This window comes from Scyliorhinus canicula, chromosome 2 (genome assembly GCF_902713615.1).
Source record: "Scyliorhinus canicula chromosome 2, sScyCan1.1, whole genome shotgun sequence".
Classification (NCBI taxonomy): Eukaryota; Metazoa; Chordata; class Chondrichthyes; order Carcharhiniformes; family Scyliorhinidae; genus Scyliorhinus; species Scyliorhinus canicula.
In genome coordinates, this window is record NC_052147.1 from 164,366,483 (window position 1) to 164,389,073 (window position 22,591).

The 22,591-nt window shown below is 51.0% G+C and overlaps 1 protein-coding gene across 12 annotated transcripts in view; it reads right to left on the minus strand.

Moving 5' to 3' along the window:
* Nucleotides 1-22,591, minus strand: part of LOC119960968 (protein unc-80 homolog) — a 475,408-nt gene that overhangs the window by 308,095 nt on the left and 144,722 nt on the right. For all 12 annotated transcript variants that reach the window (XM_038788541.1, XM_038788566.1, XM_038788560.1 and 9 more), the window contains one exon: nucleotides 21,668-21,936. In XM_038788541.1, coding sequence (XP_038644469.1) covers nucleotides 21,668-21,936 — 269 coding nt within the window. The remainder of the gene's footprint in view (nucleotides 1-21,667; nucleotides 21,937-22,591) is intronic.

A 22,591-nucleotide genomic window follows, 5' to 3' on the forward strand; every position in this document is an offset into this window, starting at 1 on the left:
TCGAGAATTACTCCGAGCTTGCGGAGCCATGGCAAGGATTGACCAGGGGAGGGAGACAGTCCCGGGAGTGAGTCGAGTGGGGCCCAGAGCAAGACACAGCCTTTAACAAATTAAAGCAGACCCTCACTTTCACTCCAGCCTTACGGCTGCCAGATTCAACTAAACCTTTTCACCTCTACTGTGACAATCAGGGGGGACATTATGCAGCGGTGGTAGGTGTGGTAGTCAACACTGTTTGTATAATGTGCATATGAGAGGTAATATGGTAAGGCTTCTGTACTTCAGGCACAGGGGTAGATCCCTGCCAGCTGGCTCCGCCCAATAGGTGGAGTATAAATGTGTGTGCTCACTGAGCTGCAGCCATTTCGGCAGCAGCTGCAGGAGGCAATACATCTCTGCTTAATAAAGCCTCGATTACTCTTTACTCTCGTCTCGTCATAATTGATAGTGCATCAATTTATTAAGCAGAGATTTTACAGCGATGGAACTACGCATCAAGCCAGATCGCCTGCAGCTGCACCCTCAAGCAGACAACACCACGTCGGCCTTCGACCATTGACTAGCTTGCTTTGAAGCCTACTTCGGATCAGCTACAGAACAGCCCACAGAAGCACAGAAACTCCAGATCCTGTACTCAAGGGTGAGCTCCGATATTTTTCCCCTTATCCGGGATGCGCCCAACTACACTGAGGCCATGGCACTTCTGAAAGGGAACTACATCCGGGCGATCAACAAACTCTACACCAGGCACCTCCTGTCCATGCGGCTATAACTCCCCGGTGAGTCATTCGACGATCTCTGGCGTGCCCTGCACATCCTGACAAGGAACTGCGATTGCCAGGCAGTTTCGTCCGTGGAACACACAGAACTCTTAATCAGAGACGCATTCGTGATGGGTATGCAGTCGGCATACATTCATCAGCGCCTATTAGAAGGGGGTATGTTTGACCTCGCAGCGACCAGGCAACTAGCGAATTCACTAATGGTAGCTTCCAGCAACGTACAGTCATATGCCCCCGACCGCACGGCATACAACCGCGACCGCACAGCACCCTCATGGACATCATGGGCCCAACCAGTGGCCGCCCCTAGACAACCCCAAGCCTGCACCGCGTGGCAGCCAGCCAACCCCAGGGGACCCAAGTGCTATTTCTGCGGGCAGACAAAGCACCCCCGACAATGCTGCCCGGCGCGGAGCGCAACCTGCAAGGTTTGCGCAAAGAAGGGACATTTCGCTGCAGTGTACCAGGCCAGGTCGATTGCCGCTGTACCAAGGCCCAATGTTCCTGCACCACCCACGTGCAACCCATGGGACGCTGCCATTTTCATCCCCACAGACCACGTGCGGCCCGTGAGTGCCGCCATCTTCCTCCCAGCAGACCATGTGTGGCCCGTGGGTGCCGCCATATTTAACTACGCCCGCCGTGTGCGACCCATGGGCGCCACCATCTTTGACCCCATCGCCTCCATCACACTCGACCAGTCCCGGCCGCGTCGACGACGGTAAAGGTCGATGGGCCCCAGACATCCTACCTTCTTGACTACGGGAGAACGGAAAGCTTCATCCACCCCTCCATGGTAAGGCGCTGCTCCCTCGTGGTACACCCTATTAACCAGAAAATCTCCATGGCTTTCGGATCCCATTCCGTGGAAATCCGGGGGTGCTACATCATCACCCTCGCCGACCAGGGCGTAGAGTTCAGCAACTTCCGACTCTACATCCTCCCCAACTTCTGCGCTGCCCTGTTACTCGGCCTGGACTTCCAGTGCAACCTCCAAAGCTTAACTCTAAAATTCGGCGGACCCCTACCACCCCTCACCGTCTGCGGCCTCACGACCCTTAAGGTCGACCCACCTTCTCTGTTTGCGAACCTCACCCCAGATTGCAAACCCGTCGCCACCAGGAGCAGATGGTACAGTGCCCAGGACAGGACCTTCATCAGGTTGGAGATCCAGCGGCTTCTGCGGAAAGGCATCATTGAGGCCAGCAACAGCCCCTGGAGAGCCCAAGTGGTTGTAGTAAAGACTAGGGAGAAACAGAGGATGGTCATTGACTACAGTCAGACCATCAATCGGTACATGCAGCAGCTCGGCGCCTACCCATTCCCACGCATATCTGATATTGTCAATCAGACTGCACAGTATCGAGTCTTTTGGACACTGGACCTGAAATCTGCCTACCACCCAGCTCCCCATCCGCAAGGCGGACCACCCATATACTGCGTTCGAAGCTGATGGCCGCCTTTACCATTTCCTTAGGGTCCCCTTCGGCGTCACTAACGGAGTCTCGGTTGATGTGATATCTGTATTGGTCTACCATCGACTGCAACTGGATGCCGTAAAACGAGAAACAGGCTTCCGACACAGGAAATGGTCCAACAATGTTTTATTGAACTTGTTGATTGTTGTACATAATCTGCTGTGGGCTGACACTCTATTAACATAACTGATAACCTCCTACTGGCTTGACCAGACTAGCTCTCTATCATATGGTGATGATGTTCATTGGCCTGTGCACTGCGACTATCTCCCTAGCCGTGTACTGTGAGAGAGGGAGAGCCTTAATGCCCTGTGGGCTTTATAGTGGTGGTGTTCTGTCTGGTGATTGGTTGTTCTATGTCGTGTGTGTTCATTGGTTATCCTGTGTGTCAATCACTGCCTGTCTGCATCTCATGATATACATGAGTGGATATTATGACATCGGTCTTTCAACGTGTGATGGACCGAATGGTTGACCGGTACGGTCTGCGGGCAACCTCCCGGTAAGACCATAAGACCATAAGACATAGGAGTGGAAGTAAGGCCATTCGGCCCATCGAGTCCACTCCGCCATTCAATCATGGCTGATGGGCATTTCAACTCCACCTCCCAGCATTCTCCCCGTAGCCCTTAATTCCTCGCGACATCAAGAATTTATCTATCTCTGCCTTGAAGCCATTTAGCGTCCCGGCCTCCACTGCACTCTGCGGCAATGAATTCCACAGGCCCACCACTCTCTGGCTGAAGAAATGTCTCCGCATTTCTGTTTTGAATTTACCCCCTCTAATTCTAAGGCTGTGCCCACGGGTCCTCGACTCCTCGCCTAACGGAAACAGTTTCTTTGCGTCCATCCTTTCTAAGCCATGTATTATCTTGTAAGTTTCTATTAGATCTCCCCTTAACCTTCTGAACTCCAATGAATACAATCCCAGGAACGCCAGCCGTTCCTCATATGCTAGACCCGCCATTCCAGGGATCATCCGTGTGAATCTCCGCTGGACACGCTCCAGTGCCAGTATGTCCTTCCTGAGATGTGGGGCCCAAAACTGGACACAGTACTCCAAATGGGGCCTAACCAGAGCCTTATAAAGGCTCAGTAGCACATCGCTGCTTTTATATTCCAACCCTCTTGAGATAAATGACAACATAGCATTCGCTTTCTTAATCACGGATTCAACCTGCATGTTTACCTTTAGGGAATCCTCGACTAGCACTCCCAGATCCTTTTGTACTTTGGCTTTATGAATTTTCTCACCGTTTAGAAAGTAGTCTATGCTTGGATTCTTTTTTCCAAAGTGCAAGACCTCACATTTTCTCACGTTGAAATGCATCAGCCATTTCCTGCACCACTCTCCCAAACTGTCTAGATCCTTCTGCAGCCTCCCCACTTCCTCAGCACTACCTGCCTGACCACCTAACTTTGTATCATCGGCAAACTTCGCTAGAATGCCCCCAGTCCCTTCATCCAGATCATTAATATATATGGTGAACAGCTGCGGCCCCAACACTGAACCCTGTGGGACACCGCTGGTCACCGGCTGCCATTCCGAAAAAGAACCTTTTATCCCAACTCTCTGCCTTCTGTCAGACAGCCAATCCTCAACCCATGCCAGTAGCTCACCTCGAACACCATGGGCCCTCACCTTACTCAGCAGCCTCCTGTGTGGCACCTTATCAAAGGCCTTTTGGAAATCCAGATAGACCACATCCACTGGGTTTCCCTGGTCTAACCTACTTGTCACCTCCTCAAAGAATTCTAACAGGCTAATTGGCCTATAATTTTCCATCTTTTGTCTTGATCCTTTCTTGAACAAGGGGGTTACAACAGCGATCTTCCAATCGTCCGGGACTTTCCCTGACTCCAGTGATTTTTGAAAGATCTCAACCAACGCTTCCGCTATTTCTTCAGCCACCTCCCTCAGAACTCTAGGATGTAGCCCATCGGGGCCAGGAGATTTGTCAATTTTAAGACCTTTTAGCTTTTTTAGCACCATCTCTTTTGTAATGGCAACCATACTCAACTCAGCCCCCTGACCCTTTATAATTTTTGGGATATTACTAACGTCTTCCACTGTGAAGACAGACGCAAAGTACTTATTAAGTTCTCCAGCCATTTCCTCATCTCCCATCACTAGCCTTCCAGAATCAGTTTGAATTGGCCCAATGTCTACTTTGGCCTGACGTTTGTTTCTTATGTATTGAAAGAAACTTTTACTATCATTTCTTATATTACTGGCTAGCCTGCCTTCATATTTGATCCTCTCCTTCCTTATTTGTCTCTTTGTTAACCTCTGTTTGTTTTTGTAGCCTTCCCAATCTTCTGATTTCCCGGTGCTTTTGGCCACTTTATAGGATCTCTCTTTTTCTTTGATACATTTCCTGACCTCCTTTGTCAGCCATGGCTGTCTAATCCCTCCCTGGATAATCTTTCTTTTCTTGGGGATGAACCTCTGTACAGTGTCCTCAATTATGCATACAAACTCCTGCCATTTTTGCTCTACTGTCTTCCCTGCTAGGGTCTGCTTCCAGTTGATTTTCACCAGTTCCTCTCTCATGCCCTCATAATTACCTTTATTTAACTGTAACACCATTACATCCGATTTTGCCTTCTCTCTTTCAAACTGCAGACTGAACTCAACCATATTATGATCGCTGCTTCCTAAGTGTTCCCTTACTTTAAGATCTTTAATAAAGTCTGGTTCATTACATAGCACTAGGTCCAGAATAGCCTGCTCCCTTGTGGGCTCCATGACAAGCTGTTCCAAAAAGCCATCTTGTAAGCATTCCATGAATTCCTTTTCTTTGGATCCACTGGCTACATTATTTACCCAATCCACCTGCATATTGAAGTCCCCCATGATCACTGTGACCTTGCCTTTCTGACATGCCTTTTCTATTTCCCGGTACATGTTGCGCCCCTGGTCCTGACCACTGTTAGGAGGTCTGTACATAACTCCCATTATGGTTTTTTTGCCTTTGTGGTTCCTGAATTCTACCCACACAGACTCCACATCATCCGACCCTATGTCGTTTAGTGCCATAGATTTAATTTTGTTCTTAACTAACAAGGCAACCCCACCCCCTCGGCCCACCTCCCTGTCTTTTCGATAGATAACGTCACCATCTGCGGCCACGACCAGCAGGACCACGACGCTAACCTTTTCAAATTTCTCCAAACTGCTAAACTCCTGAACCTCATGCATAACAAGGAGAAGTGCGTGTTCAGCACAAACCGCTGAGCCATCCTTGGCTATGTGGTGCAAAATGGAGTTCTACGGCCCGACCCCGACCGCATGCGCCCCCTCATGGTACTCCCCCTCCCCCACAGCCCCAAGGCCCTGAAACGATGTCTGGGGTTTTTCTCCTATTATGCCCAGTGGGTCCCTAACTATGCGGACAAGGCCCACCCACTCATTCAGTCCACAGTTTTTCCCCTGACCGCTGAGGCCCGCCAGGCGCTCACGACGGAGAATCAAGGCACCCGACCGGCTAAATTTGTGAACTTTCAACAAACTGTACACTTTAAAAATGCTCATACACCATGTAAATAGTTTTTCCACCACCCCCGCTGGACTCTTTCTTTAACAGGCGGTAAATGTGGCAGTCACCACTGTTTGTATAATGTGTATATGAGAGCTAATACGGTAAGGCTCCTGTACTACAGGCACGGGGGTAGATTCCTGACTGCTGGCTCTGCCCAGTAGGTGGAGTATAAATGTGTGCTCACCGAGCTGCAGCCAGACTCTTATTTATTGACTATAGCTCCGCCTTCAACACTATAATCGCAGTCAAGCTCATATCAAAGCTCCAAAACCTATACACTCTGCAACTTGATCCTCGATTTTCTGACCAACAGACCACAATCAGTAAGAATGAACACCAACACCTCCTCCACAATAGTCCTCAATACCGGGGCCCCGCAAGGCTGTGTACTTAGCCCCCTACTCTACTCCCTGTACACACACGACTGCGTGGCAAAACTTGGTTCCAACTCCATCTACAAGTTTGCTGACAATACGACCATAGTTGGCCGGATCCTGAATAACGACGAGTCAGAATACAGGAGGGAGATAGAGAACCTAGTGGAGTGGTGCAGCGACAACAATCTCTCCCTCAATGCCAGCAAAACTAAAGAGCTGGTCATTGACTTCAGGAAGCAAAGTACTGTACACACCCCTGTCAGCATCAACGGGGCCGAGGTGGAGATGGTTAGCAGTTTCAAATTCCTCGGGGTGCACATCACCAAAAATCTGTCCTGGTCCATTCATGTCGACGCTATCACCAAGAAAGCACAACAGCGCCTATACTTCCTCAGGAAACTAAGGAAATTCGGCATGTCCACATTAACCCTTACCAACCTTTACAGATGCACTATAGAAAGCATCCTATGGGCTGCATCACAGCCTGGTATGGCAACTGCTCGGCCCAAGACCGCAAGGAACTTCAGAGAGTCGTGAATACCGCCCAGTCCATCACACGAACCTGCCTCCCATCCATTGACTCCATCTACACCTCCCGCTGCCTGGGGAAAGCGGGCAGCATAATCAAGGATCCCTCCCACCGGCTTACTCACTTTTCCAACTTCTTCCATCGGGCAGGAGATACAGAAGTCTGAGAACACGCACGAACAGACTCAAAAACAGCTTCTTCCCCACTGTCACCAGACTCCTAAATGACCCTCTTATTGACTGACCTCATTAACACTACACCCTGTATGCTTCATCCGATGCCAATGCTTATGTAGTTACATTGTATATCTTGTGTTGCCCTATTATGTATTTTCTTGTATTTTCTTGAATTTTGTTTAATGATCTGTTGAGCTGCTTGCAGAAAAATATTTTTCACTGTACCTCAGTACACGTGACAATAAACAAATCCAATCCAATCCAATCCACTTCAGCAACACATCTCTGCTTAATAAAGCCTCGATTACTCTCTACTCTCGTCTTGTCATAATTGATAGCGCATTAGTAGGTTAGAAACATGGGGACAAGATGCAGCCAGTGTGGTGATAACCACTGTAGATATGCATACTTGCAGTAGGGGGATGTATGGCTGTACCTGTAATACAGGTTCCTCCGGTAAGCCCCTGCCGGCTAGCTCCGCCCACAGGGAGCTTGTGTATAAATATGCGTGTGAGTCACTCAGACTCTAGTCTACAGTTGCAGCCGGAGGAATACCATCACACAGCAATAAAGCCTCGATTGAACCTGTCTCTCGTCTTTGAGTGCAATTGTTAGCGCCACAATTTATTGCTGTGTGATTTTCTGTACACCATGGACATCAGAATCAAGCCTGACCATCTGCAGCTGGGTCCGCAGTCGCCTCACACCAGGAAAGACTTTGTTCACTGGCTTGCAGTCTTCGAGGCCTACATCTCTTCAGCGGACCCTCCCCCGACGGAGGCTCAGAAAAAGCAACTCCTGTACTCCAGACTTAGCTCCAGTGTCTTTCCGCTAATTCGAGATGTGACTGACTACACCGCAGCTATGGAACTGCTCAAGGAGAACTATGCACAGTCGACGAACGCCCTGTATGCGAGGCATCAACTCTCTACTCGCGTCCAGCAGCGGGGAGAGTCGATTGAGGACTTCCTCATGCGCGATGCCTTTGTTACAGGCATTACATCAGACCCCATTCGGCAACGACTGCTGGAAGGGGCCGCCCTCGACCTCGCGGCCACAAAGACTCTGGCGCTTTCACTGACGGCCGCCTCCCGTAGTGCGCGATCTTACTCCGCTATCCGCTCGGCCGCAAACAGCCCCCCAGGCCCACCCGTCCTACCCCTCATGGACCCCGCAACCGGCCCCCCCAACAGACGCCCCTGCGCACTACGCCTGCGCTGCTCGCCGCACCGCGCTCCCTGGGAGTCCCCACTGTTACTTCTGCGGTCAGCAGAAGCACCCCCGCCAACGCTGCCCGGCCCGCACCGCGACCTGCAAAGCTTGCGGCAAGAAAGGCCAATTTGCAGCGGCATGTCAGTCCCGGACGGTTGCTGCTATCGCGCCTCTGTTCCCCTCGCCTCAGCCGATCGCACAATGGACCCTGCCGTCCGCTTCCCCCGACCCCACGTGCGATCAGTGGGCGCCGCCATCTTTCGCCGCCCCTGCCACGTGCGCTCCATGGGCGCCGCCATCTTCATCCCTCACCGCCATGTGCATTCCATGGGCGCCGCCATTTTGTCCCGACCCCACAACGTGCGCTCCATGGGCGCCACCATTTTGTCCACCGCCATCTTCTCCCACACAGGTACTCCAGACGCCGCCATTTTGTCCTCCCCGGGACGGGGCCACGGGACACGGGTCGCTACCGCTCCTCATCGGACTCATCTGACTCGACTGCCGATCGCCCGCTACTCACCTCCGTTCCGCTCGACCAGTCGCGTCCTCGCAACCTGGCACCCTCTTCCACATCGGTGCTGGTCAACGGCCAACGATGAGCCCTGCCTCATCGACTCCAGGAGCACCGAGAGCTTCGTCCACCCGGACACAGTAAGGCACTATTCCCTTGCGGTCCATCCTGCCAAACGGCTGATGTCTCTCGCCTCCGGTTCCCACTCTGTCCCGATCTGGGGTTTCTGCCTGGTTAAACTAACTGTACAGGGCGTGGAATTCGACCATTTCCGTCTGTACATTCTCCCCAACCTCTGCGCTTCACTCTTACTAGGCCTGGATTTCCAGTGCAATCTCCAGAGCCTCACCCTCAAATTCGGCGGACCCCTACCTCCCCTTACCATTTGCGGCCTCGTGACCCTGAAGGTCGAGCCTCCCTCACTCTTTGCCAATCTGACCGCAGATTGCAAGCCCGTCACCACCAGGAGCAGACGGTACAGCACCCAGGACAAGGCCTTCATCAGGTCCGAAGTCCAGCGGCTGCTTCGGGAGGGTATCATCGAGGCCAGCAACAGCCCTTGGAGAACCCAGGTGGTAGTGGTTAAGACCGTGGAGAAGCACAGGATGGTCGTGGACTACAGCCAGACCATCAACCGGTACACGCAGCTCGACGCGTACCCCCTCCCCCCGCATTTCTGATATGGTCAATCAGATTGCACAGTACCAGGTCTTCTCTACTATTGACCTGAAATCCGCCTACCACCAGCTCCCCATCTGTAAATCGGACCGTCCCTACACTGCCTTCGAGGCAGACGGTTGTCTGTACCAATTTCTTAGGGTTCCCTTCGGCGGCACGAATGGAGTCTCGGTATTTCAACGAGAAATGGACCGAATGGTTGACAGGTACGGACTGCAGGCCACCTTCCCGTACCTCGGCAATGTCACCATCTGCGGCCATGACCAGCAGGACCATGACGCCAACCTTTCTAAATTCCTCCACACCGCATCTCTCCTTAATCTCACATACAACAAGGAGAAGTGCGTGTTCCGCACAGACCACTTAGCCATCCTTGGCTACGTAGTCCAAAACGGACTACTGGGGCCCGATCCCGAGCGCATGTGCCCCCTCATGGATCTTCCACTCCCCCACTGCCCCAAGGCCCTCAAACGCTGCCTTGGGTCCTTTTCTCATTACGCCCAGTGGGTCCCACAATATGCGGACAAGGCCCGCCCACTTATCCAGTCCACACATTTTCCCTTCTCGGCCGAGGCACAACAGGCCTTCGCCCGCATTCGATCTGACAGAGCCAAGGCCAGGATGCACGCAGTAGACAAGACACTGCCTTTCCAAGTAGAAAGCGATGCTTGAGATGTCGCATTTGCCGCCACGCTGAATCAGGCAGGCATTCTTTTCACGCACCCTCTACGCCTCCGAAATTCGACATTCCTCTGTTGAAAAGGAGGCCCAGGCAATCGTTGAGGCGGTGCGGCACTGGAGGCATTACCTGGCCGGCAGGAGATTCACTCTCCTCACTGATTAACGGTCAGTAGCCTTCATGTTCAACAACACGCAGCGGGGCAAGATCAAGAATGACAAAATCTTGCGGTGGAGAATCAAGCTCTCCACCTTTAACTACAAGATCTTGTATTGCCCCGGCAAGATCAACAAGCCCCCAGACGCCCTCTCCCGAGGTACATGGGCCAGCACACAAGTGAACCAGCTCCGTGCCTTGCACGAGAGCCTTTGCCATCCGGGGGTCACTCGCTTGTACCATCTAATCAAAGCCTGCAATCTTCCCTACTCCGTCGAGGAAGTACGGACAGTCACCAGAGACTGCCAGGTCTGTGCCGAGTGCAAGCCACACTTCTACCGGCCAGATCGCGCGCGCCTGCTGAAAGCGTCCCGCCCCTTTGAATGCTTCAGCATGGACTTCAAAGGGCCCCTCCCCTCCACCGACCACAACACCTACATCCTTAGTGTGGTCGATGAATTTTCTAGGTTCCCCTTCGCCATCCCATGCCCGGATATGACGTCTGCCACCGTCATCAAGGCCCTCGATTCCATATTCGCTCTGTTCGGTTTCCCCGACTACATCCACAGTGACAGGGGATCTTCGTTCATGAGTGATGAGCTGCGTCATTTCCTGCTCAGCGGGGGCATTGCCTCCAGCAAGACGACCAGCTACAACCCCCGGGGAAACGGGCAGGTAGAGAGGGAGAACGGGACGGTATGGAGGGCCGTCCAGCTGGCCCTACGGTCCAGGAACCTCCCAGCCACTCGCTGGCAGCAGGTCCTCCCTGACGCGCTCCATTCCATTCGGTCACTACTGTGCACCGCAACTAACAGTACACCCCATAAACATGTTTTTGCCTTCCCTAGGAAGTCTACATCCGGGGTGTCGCTCCCGACGTGGCTCACAACTCCGGGCCCAGTGCTTCTCCGTAGGCATGTCCGGCACCACAAGGCGGAATCCCTGGTGGACAAAGTACGCCTTCTCCATGCCAACCCTCAGTATGCCTATGTGGAGTTCCCCGATGGCCGCCAGGACACAGTCTCGCTCCAGGACCTGGCTCCCTCAGGTGCCGATCCCATGCCCACGCCCCTTTTTCCCCCCGCGCCACCCTCCTTTTCCCCGGCGCCCCCCTATTCGTCCCCACCCGGTCCATCCCTCATCCCCCTGCCCACACTGGAGGACACGGAAGATTTTGGCTCGCTCTCGGAGTCATCCCGCCAGCAGCCAGCACCAACGCCGCCAGCACCAGCACTGACGTCGCCACCACAGCTACGCCGATCACAGCGGAATGTTCGACCACCGGTTCGGCTCAACTTGTAACCTGCTAACCGGATGGACTCTTGGTTTTCTTTGTTTGAACTTTTTTGTAAATATATCATCCTTTGTATTATAGTTACACGTCACCCCCGCCGGACTCATTTTTACAGGGGGTGAATGTGGTGATAACCACTGTAGATATGCATACTTGCAGTAGGGGGATGTATGGCTGTACCTGTAATACAGGTTCCTCCGGTAAGCCCCTGCCGGCTAGCTCCGCTCACAGGGCACTTGTGTATAAATATGCGTGTGAGTCACTCAGACCCTTGTCTACAGTTGCAGCCGGAGGAATAGCATCACACAGCAATAAAGCCTCGATTGAACTTGTCTCTCGTCTTTGAGTGCAATTGTTAGCGCCGCAGCCAGTAGCCTATTATTCATGTAGACTGGGTCCCGTGGTGGCAGGCTTACATCGATGTGCGCAGGCCCTGGATTGTGCCATGTGGGCGATAGAGGTGGCAGAAGCAGTGACTCTTTTAGAATCCGTTATCTTTCACTCCCCTCATTCCATAGTACAGCGATTAGAAGCAGGGAAATAAAGAGCAGTTTCAGCTAGTCGCCGAGCTAAATGGGAAAGTATTTTACTCCAGGCAGACAAAAGAATCCAGATAGTTAAAGATTCAACCCTTAACCCTGCGTCCATGATGGTTAAGGAAGGTACGGAGTATAATTGTGTGGAGGAGGTTGATGGGAGCAAGAGTGGCGGGATAGCAGAGGAACCCCTGGAAATGGAAGATGTATGGGAATTATTTGTGAACAGGTCCCGGAAATAACATGAGGGGGTGCCCGGTACCGCATGGGCAGCAGTGAATAAAATAGGTACGGCACTAAGGAGAAGCCAGATTCCTGGGACTTGGTCAGCTCAGGTAGCAGAATAAATTGCCCTCAAAGAAGCCTTAATATTAGCAGCAGGAAAGAGGGTGAACATATATACAGACAGCCGGTATACTTTCAGAGTGATTCATGACCATATGGTACTTTGGGCTAGGCGACGTTACATAACTTCATCAGGGGGACACGTGCAACATGAACAGCACATACGAGACCTGGTAGGAAGCAGCCAGAGCCCCAGTAGAAGCCGCCGTAATCAAAGTAGCCGCCTCTGAAAAGTTACAAACCCCGCAACAGCAAGGCAATGATTATGCCGATAGGGCAGCAAAGGCCCTTACTGAGCAGATCCCCAAGGGACCAGGGAAAGTAGTGTCAGCCATTGCGGCACCTGAACCAGACCCAAACAGTGTGGGAAGGTTACAGGTAACAGCGGGGGTTTGGGGGGGGGGGGGGGGGGGGGGGAGGGTAAGAGAAAGAGGAGAGGAAGCGAGAGGGGGCAAAACACGATCCAGATGAAATCTGGAGAAAGGAGGGGCGTGTAGTTGCACCCAGGTGTATAAGGCAGACATTATTAAAAGTTTATCATGGAATAGCTCACATTGGTAGGGACAAAATGATCGAACAAATGTATAGGTGCTGGTGGTGGAAAGGGATGAGTAGAGAGATAGCAATACACTGCCAGCAGGGTATAGTCTGCGCCCAATGCGAACCAGGGAAATCCCCAAAAATAAGAATGAGGTTTCAGCCCAGACCGCAAGAGGCATGGGAGCCACTGCAGATAGATTTCACTGGACCACTCCCGCAGTCACAAAATAAAAGATACTGCCTAGTAACAATAGACAGATTCACCCAGTGGGTGGAGGCATTCCCCTGCAGGGATTGCACAACAGGGACAGTGGCCAGGATATCGGCAGAAGAAGTAAATCCACGGTGGAGAGTCTCACTGCAGCTAGATTCAGATCAGGGCACTCATTTCACGGGCAAGGTAATGAAGCAGGCTTGTGCCCTGCTCGGAGTTAAACAGCGATTTCATGTCCTGTATCACTCCCAGAGTTCCTGCATGATTGAAAGGACAAACCGTACCCTTAAGAATGGTCTGAAAAAAGCTTTAGTAGACACATAACAGGGTTGGGTAAAGATTTTACCCGCCGTACTCATGAAAATGTGAGCCACAAGAGCAAGGGGGACATTATTAAAACTGTGGTTTTAATAGTCTTACAACTGAGCCTGCCTGCCATCAGAAGAACTGAGGGCAGGTTTACGGCTGCAGCACTTTATACTTCCGGTAGTGGGAGGGGCCATGGGCGGAGCCAAGGGTGGAGCCCTGGACAAGCTCCTCATCCCCCCCTATGGGCAGAGCCACGCAACGGCTCACATACAGAGCCCACAAGGACATAATACAATGCAATGCAATACAATGCAATGCAATATAATTCACCACATTTACCACCTGTAAAAAAATCACTTCCGGCGGGGTTGACGGGTCTACAAGGTGAGCCGGTCCGGTGGCCGAGTCGTCCTTTGGGATCGGCGGATCACCGGGGTTGCAGCCTCTTCAGGTGGCTAGGTGGTGACGATCATTGTGGGTATGAGGGTGGACTCCGGGGGTGTTTCGGCCCGAGCTTCAGGGCGCAGGAAACCTATAGGCGCGGGGGCACCGAGCGTGGGAGGGAACCTTTAGGCGCAGGGCGCAGGGCGTGGGGGGTTGGGTGGGGTGTAGTGTGATGGGTACCTCGGTGATGGTGGTGGTGGATCCTGCAGGCGCCAGGTTCCGGAGGGAAACGGTGTCCTGACGGCCGTCGGGGTATTCAATAAAGGCGTATTGGGGGTTTGAATGAAGCAGTAGCACCCTCTCTCTAGCGAGTCTGTTTTGTGTGTCCGGACGTGCTCCCGGAGGAGAACCGGGCCCGGTGTCCTCAACCAGGATGGGAGCGAAGCCCCCGTGGTAGTGCCCCTAGAAAAGGCAAATAGTCGTTCGTGAGGGGTCTGGTTGGTGACTGTACATAGGAGGGACCTAATTGCATGGAGCGCGTCGGGGAGGACCTCCTGCCAATGGGAGGTCGGGAGATTCCTGGACCGGAGGGTCAGTAGGACAGTCTTCCAGACCGTCGCGCTCTCCCTCTCCACCTGCCTTTTCCCCCTGGGGTTGTAGCTGGTAGTCCTGCTCGAGGCAATGCCCTTGTCGAGTAGGTACTGACGCAGCTCGTCGCTCATGAAGGACGAACCCCTGTCGTTGTGTACGTAGCTGGGGAAACCGAACAGGGTGAAGACACTATGCAGGGCCCTAATGACTGTGTGGGAGGTCATATCAGGGCATGGAATGGCAAAAGGGAATCGGTAGAATTTGTCGATGATGTTAGGAAAGTACACATTTCGATTGGTCGAGGGGAGTGGCCCTTTGAAATCGATGCTCAAGCGTTCAAAGGGCCGGGAAGCCTTTACCAGGTGAGCCTTCTCTGGTCTATAGAAGTGCAGTTTGCACTCCGCGCAGATCGGGCAATCCCTGGTGATGGCTTTTACCTCCTCGGTGGAGAAAGGCAGATTTCTTGCTTTGACGTACTGGGCGAGCCGGGTGACCCCCGGGTGGCAGAGGTCATTGTGGATAGCCTTCAGGCGGTCGTCTTGCGCGCTAGCGCACATGCCGCGGGACAGGGCATCTGGGGGCTCGTTGAGCTTCCCCGGTCGATATATATCGTAATTATAGGTGGAGAGTTCGATCCTCCACCGCAAGATTTTATCATTTTTAATATTGCCCCTTTGCGAGCTGTCGAACATGAAGGCAACTGATCTTTGGTCGGTGATGAGGGCCTCCAGTGCCGTACGGCTTCCACAATGGCTTGAGCTTCCTTTTCGACTGAGGAGTGTTGAAGTTCCGAAGCGGAGAGGGTTCGGGAGAAGAAGGCGACTGGTCTCCCTGCCTGATTCAGAGTGGGGGCGAGAGCGACCTCTGAGGCGTCGCTCTCCACGTGAAAGGGGACGGATTCATCTACCGCCCGCATGGCGGCTTTGGAAATGTCCTCCTTAATGCAGTTGAAGGCCTGTCAGGCCTCAGCTGACAGTGGGAAGAGTGTGGTCTTAAATAGTGGGCGGGATTTGTCCGCATACTGGGGGACCCACTGGGCATAATACGAGAAGAATCCCAGGCACCTTGAGGGCTCTGGGACAATGAGGGAGAGGGAGTTGTAAGAGGGGGCGCATACGGTCCGGGTCGGGGCCCAGGACTCCGTTTTCCACGACATAGCCGAGGATGGCTAGTCTGGTAGTGCGGAAAACGCATTTCTCCGTATTGTAAGTGAGATCGGTGGAGGTTGGCGTCGTGGTTCTGCTGATCATGGCCGCAGATGGTGACATTGTCCAAGTACGGAAACGTGGCCCGCAGCCCGTACTGGTCCACCATTGGGTCCATTGTTCGTTGGAACACCGAGACCCCATTAGTGACGCCAAAGGGAACCCGGAGGAAGTGGAAGAGGTGGCCGTCTGCCTCGAACGCCGTGTAGTGGCGGTCCTCCGGGCGGATTGGATGCTGGTGGTAAGCAGACTTCAGATCCACCGTGGAGAATATACGGTACTGGGCGATCTGATTGACCACGTCTGCAATTCTGGGGAGGGGGTACGCATCGAGGTGCGTGAACCGGTTAATGGTTTGGCAGTAATCAACCACCATCCGGAACTTTTCCCCGGTCTTTACGACCACCACCTGAGCTCTCCAGGGGCTATTACTGGCCTCTATGACTCCCTCACGTAGGAGCCGCTGGACTTCGGCTCTAATAAATACCCTGTCCTGCAGGCTATACCGCCTGCTGCGAGTGGCTACGGGTTTGCAGTTAGCAGTGAGATTAGCGAAGAGTGGGGAGGGGTCGATTTTCAGAGTCGCTAGACTGCAGATAGTGAGTGGTCCGCCGAAGCTGAGTGTGAGGCTCTTGAGGTTACATTGAAAGTCAATCCCGAATAAGAGTGGGGAGCAGAGGTCGGGGGGGGTACATACAGCTGGAAATTAGAGTAGCTGGCGCCCTGAATCGTTAGGGTCGCAACGGTGCGCCCTTGTATGTGGACTGAGTGCGAGCCCGAGGCGAGGGAGATAGTTTGCCGTGCAGGGAAGATATGGGGCGAACAGCGTCTTACCAGGTCAGGATGTACGAAGCTCTCGGTGATCCCAGAGTCGAAGAGGCACGGTGTCCTGTACCCGTTGATTTTAACGGACATCATCAAGCTCTGGAGGTGCTTCGGACGCGACTGGTCCAGCGTGACCGCGTTGAGCTGCAGGTAGTCGGCGGCTCGATCAGCAGTGCTGGAGTGGCCCTGTGATGACTGTCCGCTGAAGGCGTAGTCGTCGAGGTGAGATTCGGTTGATGGCCAAGATGGCGGCCCCCGTTGATCGCACGTGGCGGGTGATGAAGAAGATGGCGCCCAAGATGGCCACCCCCATGGATCGCACGTGGCGGGCGGCGAGGAAGATGACATCAAAGACGACGGCCCCCATGACTCGCACGTGGCCGGCCGCGTGGGGGAGGATTGCCAAGATGGCGGCCCTCATGAGTCGCACATGTCGGGCAGAGGCGGAGTCGGCAGACAGGCTGTAGCATTATGGGTCTGTGAGTTTGAGAGGCGAGTGGTCTGGACTGCGGGGGAGTTAGAAAGTTTCGATTTTGCCAGGCAGACTGAGGCATAGTGTCCTTTGCGACCGCAGCTGTTGCAGGTCGCGTTGCGGGCCGGGCAGTGCTGCTGTGGGTGTTGGGGCTGTCCACAAAAATGGTACGCTGACACTCCATAGTGAGTGGGTGGCCGCGCGGCGCAGGCCTGGGGCAGTCGCTGGTCGGGGGCCCACGATGGGGTCGCTTGGTCCACGGGGAATTAGTTCAGACTGCGGAACGCGACCTCCATAGTCGTTGCTAACTCTACAGTGTCCTCCAAGTTCTGGGCCCCTTTTTCAAGTAGTCACTGGCGCACATAGTTAGACCTGAGCCCTGCAACATATACATCACGGACAGCGAGTTCCACGTGTTTGGAGACCGTTACAGCCTGAAAATTTCAGTCCCGAGCAAGGGCTTTTAAATCACGCAGGTGGTCTTTCAGTGACTCTGCGGAGCGCTGGCGGCGGGTCGTGAAAATGTGCCGCGCGTGGACCTCGCTAATCAGCCGCACGTGCAATCGGTCGAGCATAGCCAGTGCCTCCGTATATGAGGTGGTACAATTGAGTTGCGTAGAGATACGATGGCTCACCCGTGCGTGCAGTAGGCTGAGTTTCTGCTCCTCTGTAGTCTCGGATATGCTTGATTCAGCCAGGTAGGCCTTGAAACATCGAAGCCAGTGTAGGAAGATTTCCTTCGCCTCTGCAGCCTGCGGGTCGAGTTCTAGTCGGTCAGGTTTGAGGGCTGATTCCATAGTAGTTTTCTTCAAGTTTTCTAAGACTATTAAATTGATGTGACCATCAATTCACTAGAGATACGATTGGAAGTAAACTGTGGTTTTAATAGTCTTACAATTGAGCCTGCCTGCAACTAGAAGAACTGAGGGCAGGCTCACGGCTGCAGCACTTTATACTTCCGGTAGTGGGAGGGGCCATGGGCGGAGCCAAGGGTGGAGCCCTGCACAAGAATTGTGGATAGCACAATTGCTTCACAGCTCCAGGGTCCCAGGTTCAATTCCGGCTTGGGTCACTGTCTGTGTGGAGTCTGCACATCCTCCCCGTGTGTGCGTGGGTTTCCTCCAGGTGCTCCGGTTTCCTCCCACAGTCCAAAGATGTGCAGGTTAGGTGGATTGGCCATGATAAATTGCCCTTAGTGTCCAAAATGATCACCCTAGTGCTATAATTTGGGCAGAGACTAGACTGCAGGATGCCATAGACGACTATACCTACAGGATCGCTCCAGAATCAAAGTTATACAGGCGCAGCAAACGCAGTATCTTAGGGGACATTGGCGGGTTGTTTAGCAGTGCTATTTCTGTTATGAATTCAGCACAGTTAGCGGAGGCCAACAGTTACTCCTCCTGGGTAGCAGCCGAAGTAGGAAAGGGGCTGCAGTACGGAGCTTGTGGGACTAAATATGCAGTGAATGCCATAAACCTACAAGGAGAAGGGCTAGTGCGAGTCTTAGATATGCTATCAGCAGGGATAATTAACACCATAGAAGAGCAAGCGAAAGGCAGGGCTTGTGATACGTTGGCAAGGGATGCAATTGACGGTATCAAAGCTGACATCACAGACTTCCGATTTGGAACCATCCCTACACAGTTTAAATCTCTTAAATTTACATAGGGACAGGCACGAGCTTGTGGTCACCAGGCCAGGCGATGAACCAATTGACGGAGGGATGAGATGCATAATGGCGGTCCCTCAGGAAAGGCAAACAAAAGGTACCTTTGAGGACAGTTACAGGTTTGAATCCCTGGGAACAGGACAGGAGGGCTGGGTCTATCGAACTGGATCCAGGGGTACATTGCACACAGCAAAGGTTTGGCATACCTAAGCACTGCAGATGGCTGTTCAATACATTATATTGTGTGTGCATGTAAAACCCTCAAGCCCCTGTCTAATACCAGCAAAGTGATGGTCAACATACTGCCTTTATGGGAAGCCTTCAAAGCAATACAGGTGGGGCCGACACAATGGTGCTTCACAACGCCGGAGGCGGAGATCATCTCAGGGGGTTTACTCTGTGGTAGTAGCCATTGCTTCTGTTTGCAAGTCACAGACTCATTGACAATGGGAGAATTTCACTCTCAGGGAGCACATCAGGGTATTTATTCGGAGCCTGGTGCAACGCTTCCCTGTACACTGACAAGACACTGGGCAATATAATTCGTGAGGCAATGAAACACGCCACAGAATTAGCCCAGGATTATACCAGGCAGTCTGCAGAACAAACAAGCAAGGGGAGAATTCAGGTGAACTTAGCGCTCCAGACCGCCATCAAGATAGGACTCTCAGGGGCACACCACTGGTGGGACATATTTGGAGGGGGTCGTTCAGCATGCGTATGGGAGACAGTGAGGTTAGGGATAACCCTGGGAACACGTGCTGTACTGATATGGGCAACAGTTATGTGCTGCAAGCAAAGAAAGGCAGTGGAAAAGCAAATTGTCCCTCAGTACATCCCAATGGCATTCGTCCGAGATGCGGGAGGGGAGGAGAAAGGAATGGCTGGAATTTACAGCCATGTTGTTTTGGACACATTTCGTGGAACCGGAGGGCAGGCCACCCAATGAGATCAGGTGCGGTCGGTGTCTTAAATAAATAAGTAAAACTGTAGGAAGTTACCCGTGGGCGAGCAAGCATGATAAATCCACAAGATAACTATAAAATATGTTTTCAACCAAAGGAAGCACACAGAGAGAAGGGAGTGTTTATATGGCTTTCTTGGGTATGTATATTACCAAGAGCCATTGGGGGGGAATGTTAGTGGAATAAATTGCTATATGTGTCAGGATTGATATAATAAAGATGTCTCAAAGTATTGTAATAGCACAGGTCAAGGGCAAACCAGCAGGCAAGGGGTTAAACATATACTAAGAAAAAAAACAGCAAGCAAGGGGTTAAAGTCACCCACGTTGGAAATGATTTAATCATCTCACAGAGCATTTGAATATGAAAAGGGAAACACAGAAGGCCCCAGTAAGTCTAAGGGATCCATTGTCCATCACATTCGCACTTCTTCTAGAAGTTAAATATGTTAAGCACAAACCCATGAGATTGTAAGGAAACATTGTATTCTTTAATCGTTTTCCCATTACGGGGACCAGAAAATATGCATACTGATCACTTTGTATTGTTCCGAATGATTCAGTGACGTCAATACCTGCTTGTGACTCCAAAGAACTTTAAATATATATGCATGTAATTCTGAGGACAGGCAGAGCTGCCTTCTGCAAGCTACAGGATAGTCGCAGAATCTGTCTCTCCTGTGTGCACACAGTTTTTCCGAATTAAACAAAGTTTTACCAACACCACGCGGTCGAGAACAGACTTTGAGGTTTTTCCTCAATTGAGGTAATTCCACAATAATGATCCTACCTCTGTCTTGAGGCTGCCAGGAGGAGGAATCTTCTGGTGGCCTGGAGGCGGGCTGAGACCAGAGTGGGCAGGTTAACAGTCAACATTCCTAAAGAGACTTAGCCCGGTGCTTCTGACGGAATCCGCAGCTCACCTGTAGGCCTTGAACCGCCTAACCATTTTACACACCCAGACTACCTTAAACATCCCCCACCAACACCCAGTCCACTCACCAAAAAGAAAATGCTGGAAAATCTCAGCAAGTCTGGCAGCATCTGTAGGGAGATAAAAAAAGCTAACGTTTCGAGTCCAAATGACCCTTTTGTCAAAGCTAAAGACAGAGAAGTGGGAAATATTTATACTTACTATTGGCCAGGGTTTAGAGAACACCAAAATATACCATGGAGTTCACCTGACCCACAACTTTGAATAGATTTTGGTTATGGGGTGCACAAAGGCCCACTTTACAGGTGTGATGCAACAGAGAACTAAAAGTATTTTTAAACAAAAACAATGTTTATTCTAATAATCCAGTTAACATTTTATACACACAGTAAACAGCTTATCAACTACCAACACACAAAACCCCACAGATACAATACTCTATAGGTAACCTTTAATACCTTTCCTAGCAACATCCATAAGTTAAACCCTTTTTAAATAAAGACAGCAGGCTTAAATTCTCTACAGAAACAGGTATTGTTTGAAATCATCAAGTGATCTGGAGACATTCTTTAGCTTGTAGAGAGAAAGATCAATACACACATCTGCTTGGTTCACATGCAGCTCTCCAACTGAAAGCGAAACTAAACAGAGCCAAAAGCAGCTTTCGGCACAAAACTAAAGTAAAAAGCAGAGCAGAGCCCAGCTCCACCCACACAATGACATCACTGCAGCCATTTGATAAAGCACCTATTTCTTAAAGGTATCACCTGACATACTGTGGAGGGAGGATGACATTTGAGTCGTAGCCACAGAGACCCAGGGAAACGGGATGCTGATAGACACAGAAAGCAAAGGGAAAGAATGCTAATGGCAGTCCCCTGAGAGAGAAAAACGTGTGAAAGGCCAAACTGCAGAGAAACTAACATCAGAGGGTAAACAGTGACAGATGTAGATGTGGGGGGAGGGGAAGGAGGAAGCAAAGGGGAGAAAGGGTAACGAAAGGTGAGTAGTAACTCAAACTGAGCAGTTTTGATAAAAATACCATTTTGTATGATTCAAATTGATAGAGAATTTGGAGTAAGCAACTCCAAATTGAGGGTATATTGTCGATAATCAGAAAATGGACATCATTTTCATTAAACATAATTTTGGTCTTCCTGAATCATTCAAATCCTGAATCATTAAAATCTTAATTCTTCATACCTTACTGCACTTCCCAAAGTCATGTTAGATTTGATTTTATTATTTTAAAACATTACCCCAAGATCAAGCATCCCATTTTTCTTGATAAAATAGTTGGATCCTTCCATGTTCTCGGTTTGCTCCAGGCTGCTGTAGTTTATACAGGAATCAGTCAGACTGCGGGGCAGGTTAGCACATGCCAGTGGCTCATGGGTCAATTCAGGTATAGCCACTTGGTTACATAGCTTTCGCATGTGTTCACTGAAGAAATCGGAATATCCCACATTGAACGATGCTACGGTGGTATTGAAAGTGGCTACAGTGATCGTAGAAATCTGTGATCTCACTGCAAAATATAAAATTAAAGATTATGCTTTGTACGTTTTCACTCAATTGCTAATATTTTATATTTAAAACATAATATGACCCAGAATGCCCTGAGACAATGCAAACGGTGTATGCCACTACTTAATCCTTCTCTTATTCTGTGGAAGGAAAATTAATGAGTTGCCAATTTAGAAGCATGCTGGGAAATGCTTGACTATAATTCAACACTGCTTTTGAACGAAAATAAGTAGGTCAGGTAACATAAACGAAATACTGCTTAATATTTTGGTCTTCCCCTTATTTTGAAAACACATTGTCCTTTGAAAGATAAAAAAATGTGTACTCGAGTTGCTTTTAGCCAAGGGGAAGAACATACGTACTACGTATTTCATCTTATGTACTTTCCAAGGTCTATTTAATATAAACATGGTTGTTTACTTCAAGCTGTTATTTCAGACTATAAAAATATGCTTTCTTCAATCGAATCTCAGAGTGCGGTGCCCTGGCTATGCAGCTGGAAAACTCTCTCTCCGCAAACACATTTTTGGAAATAAATTTCCTTAAATCAAACCTCGAGAAATTAATCTTTATTATTGGCATAGTCGTTGCAGTTTCCCTAATTTAACGGGATGTGAATCCCAAAAGGACTCTATACATAGGACTCTGTCAGCTGA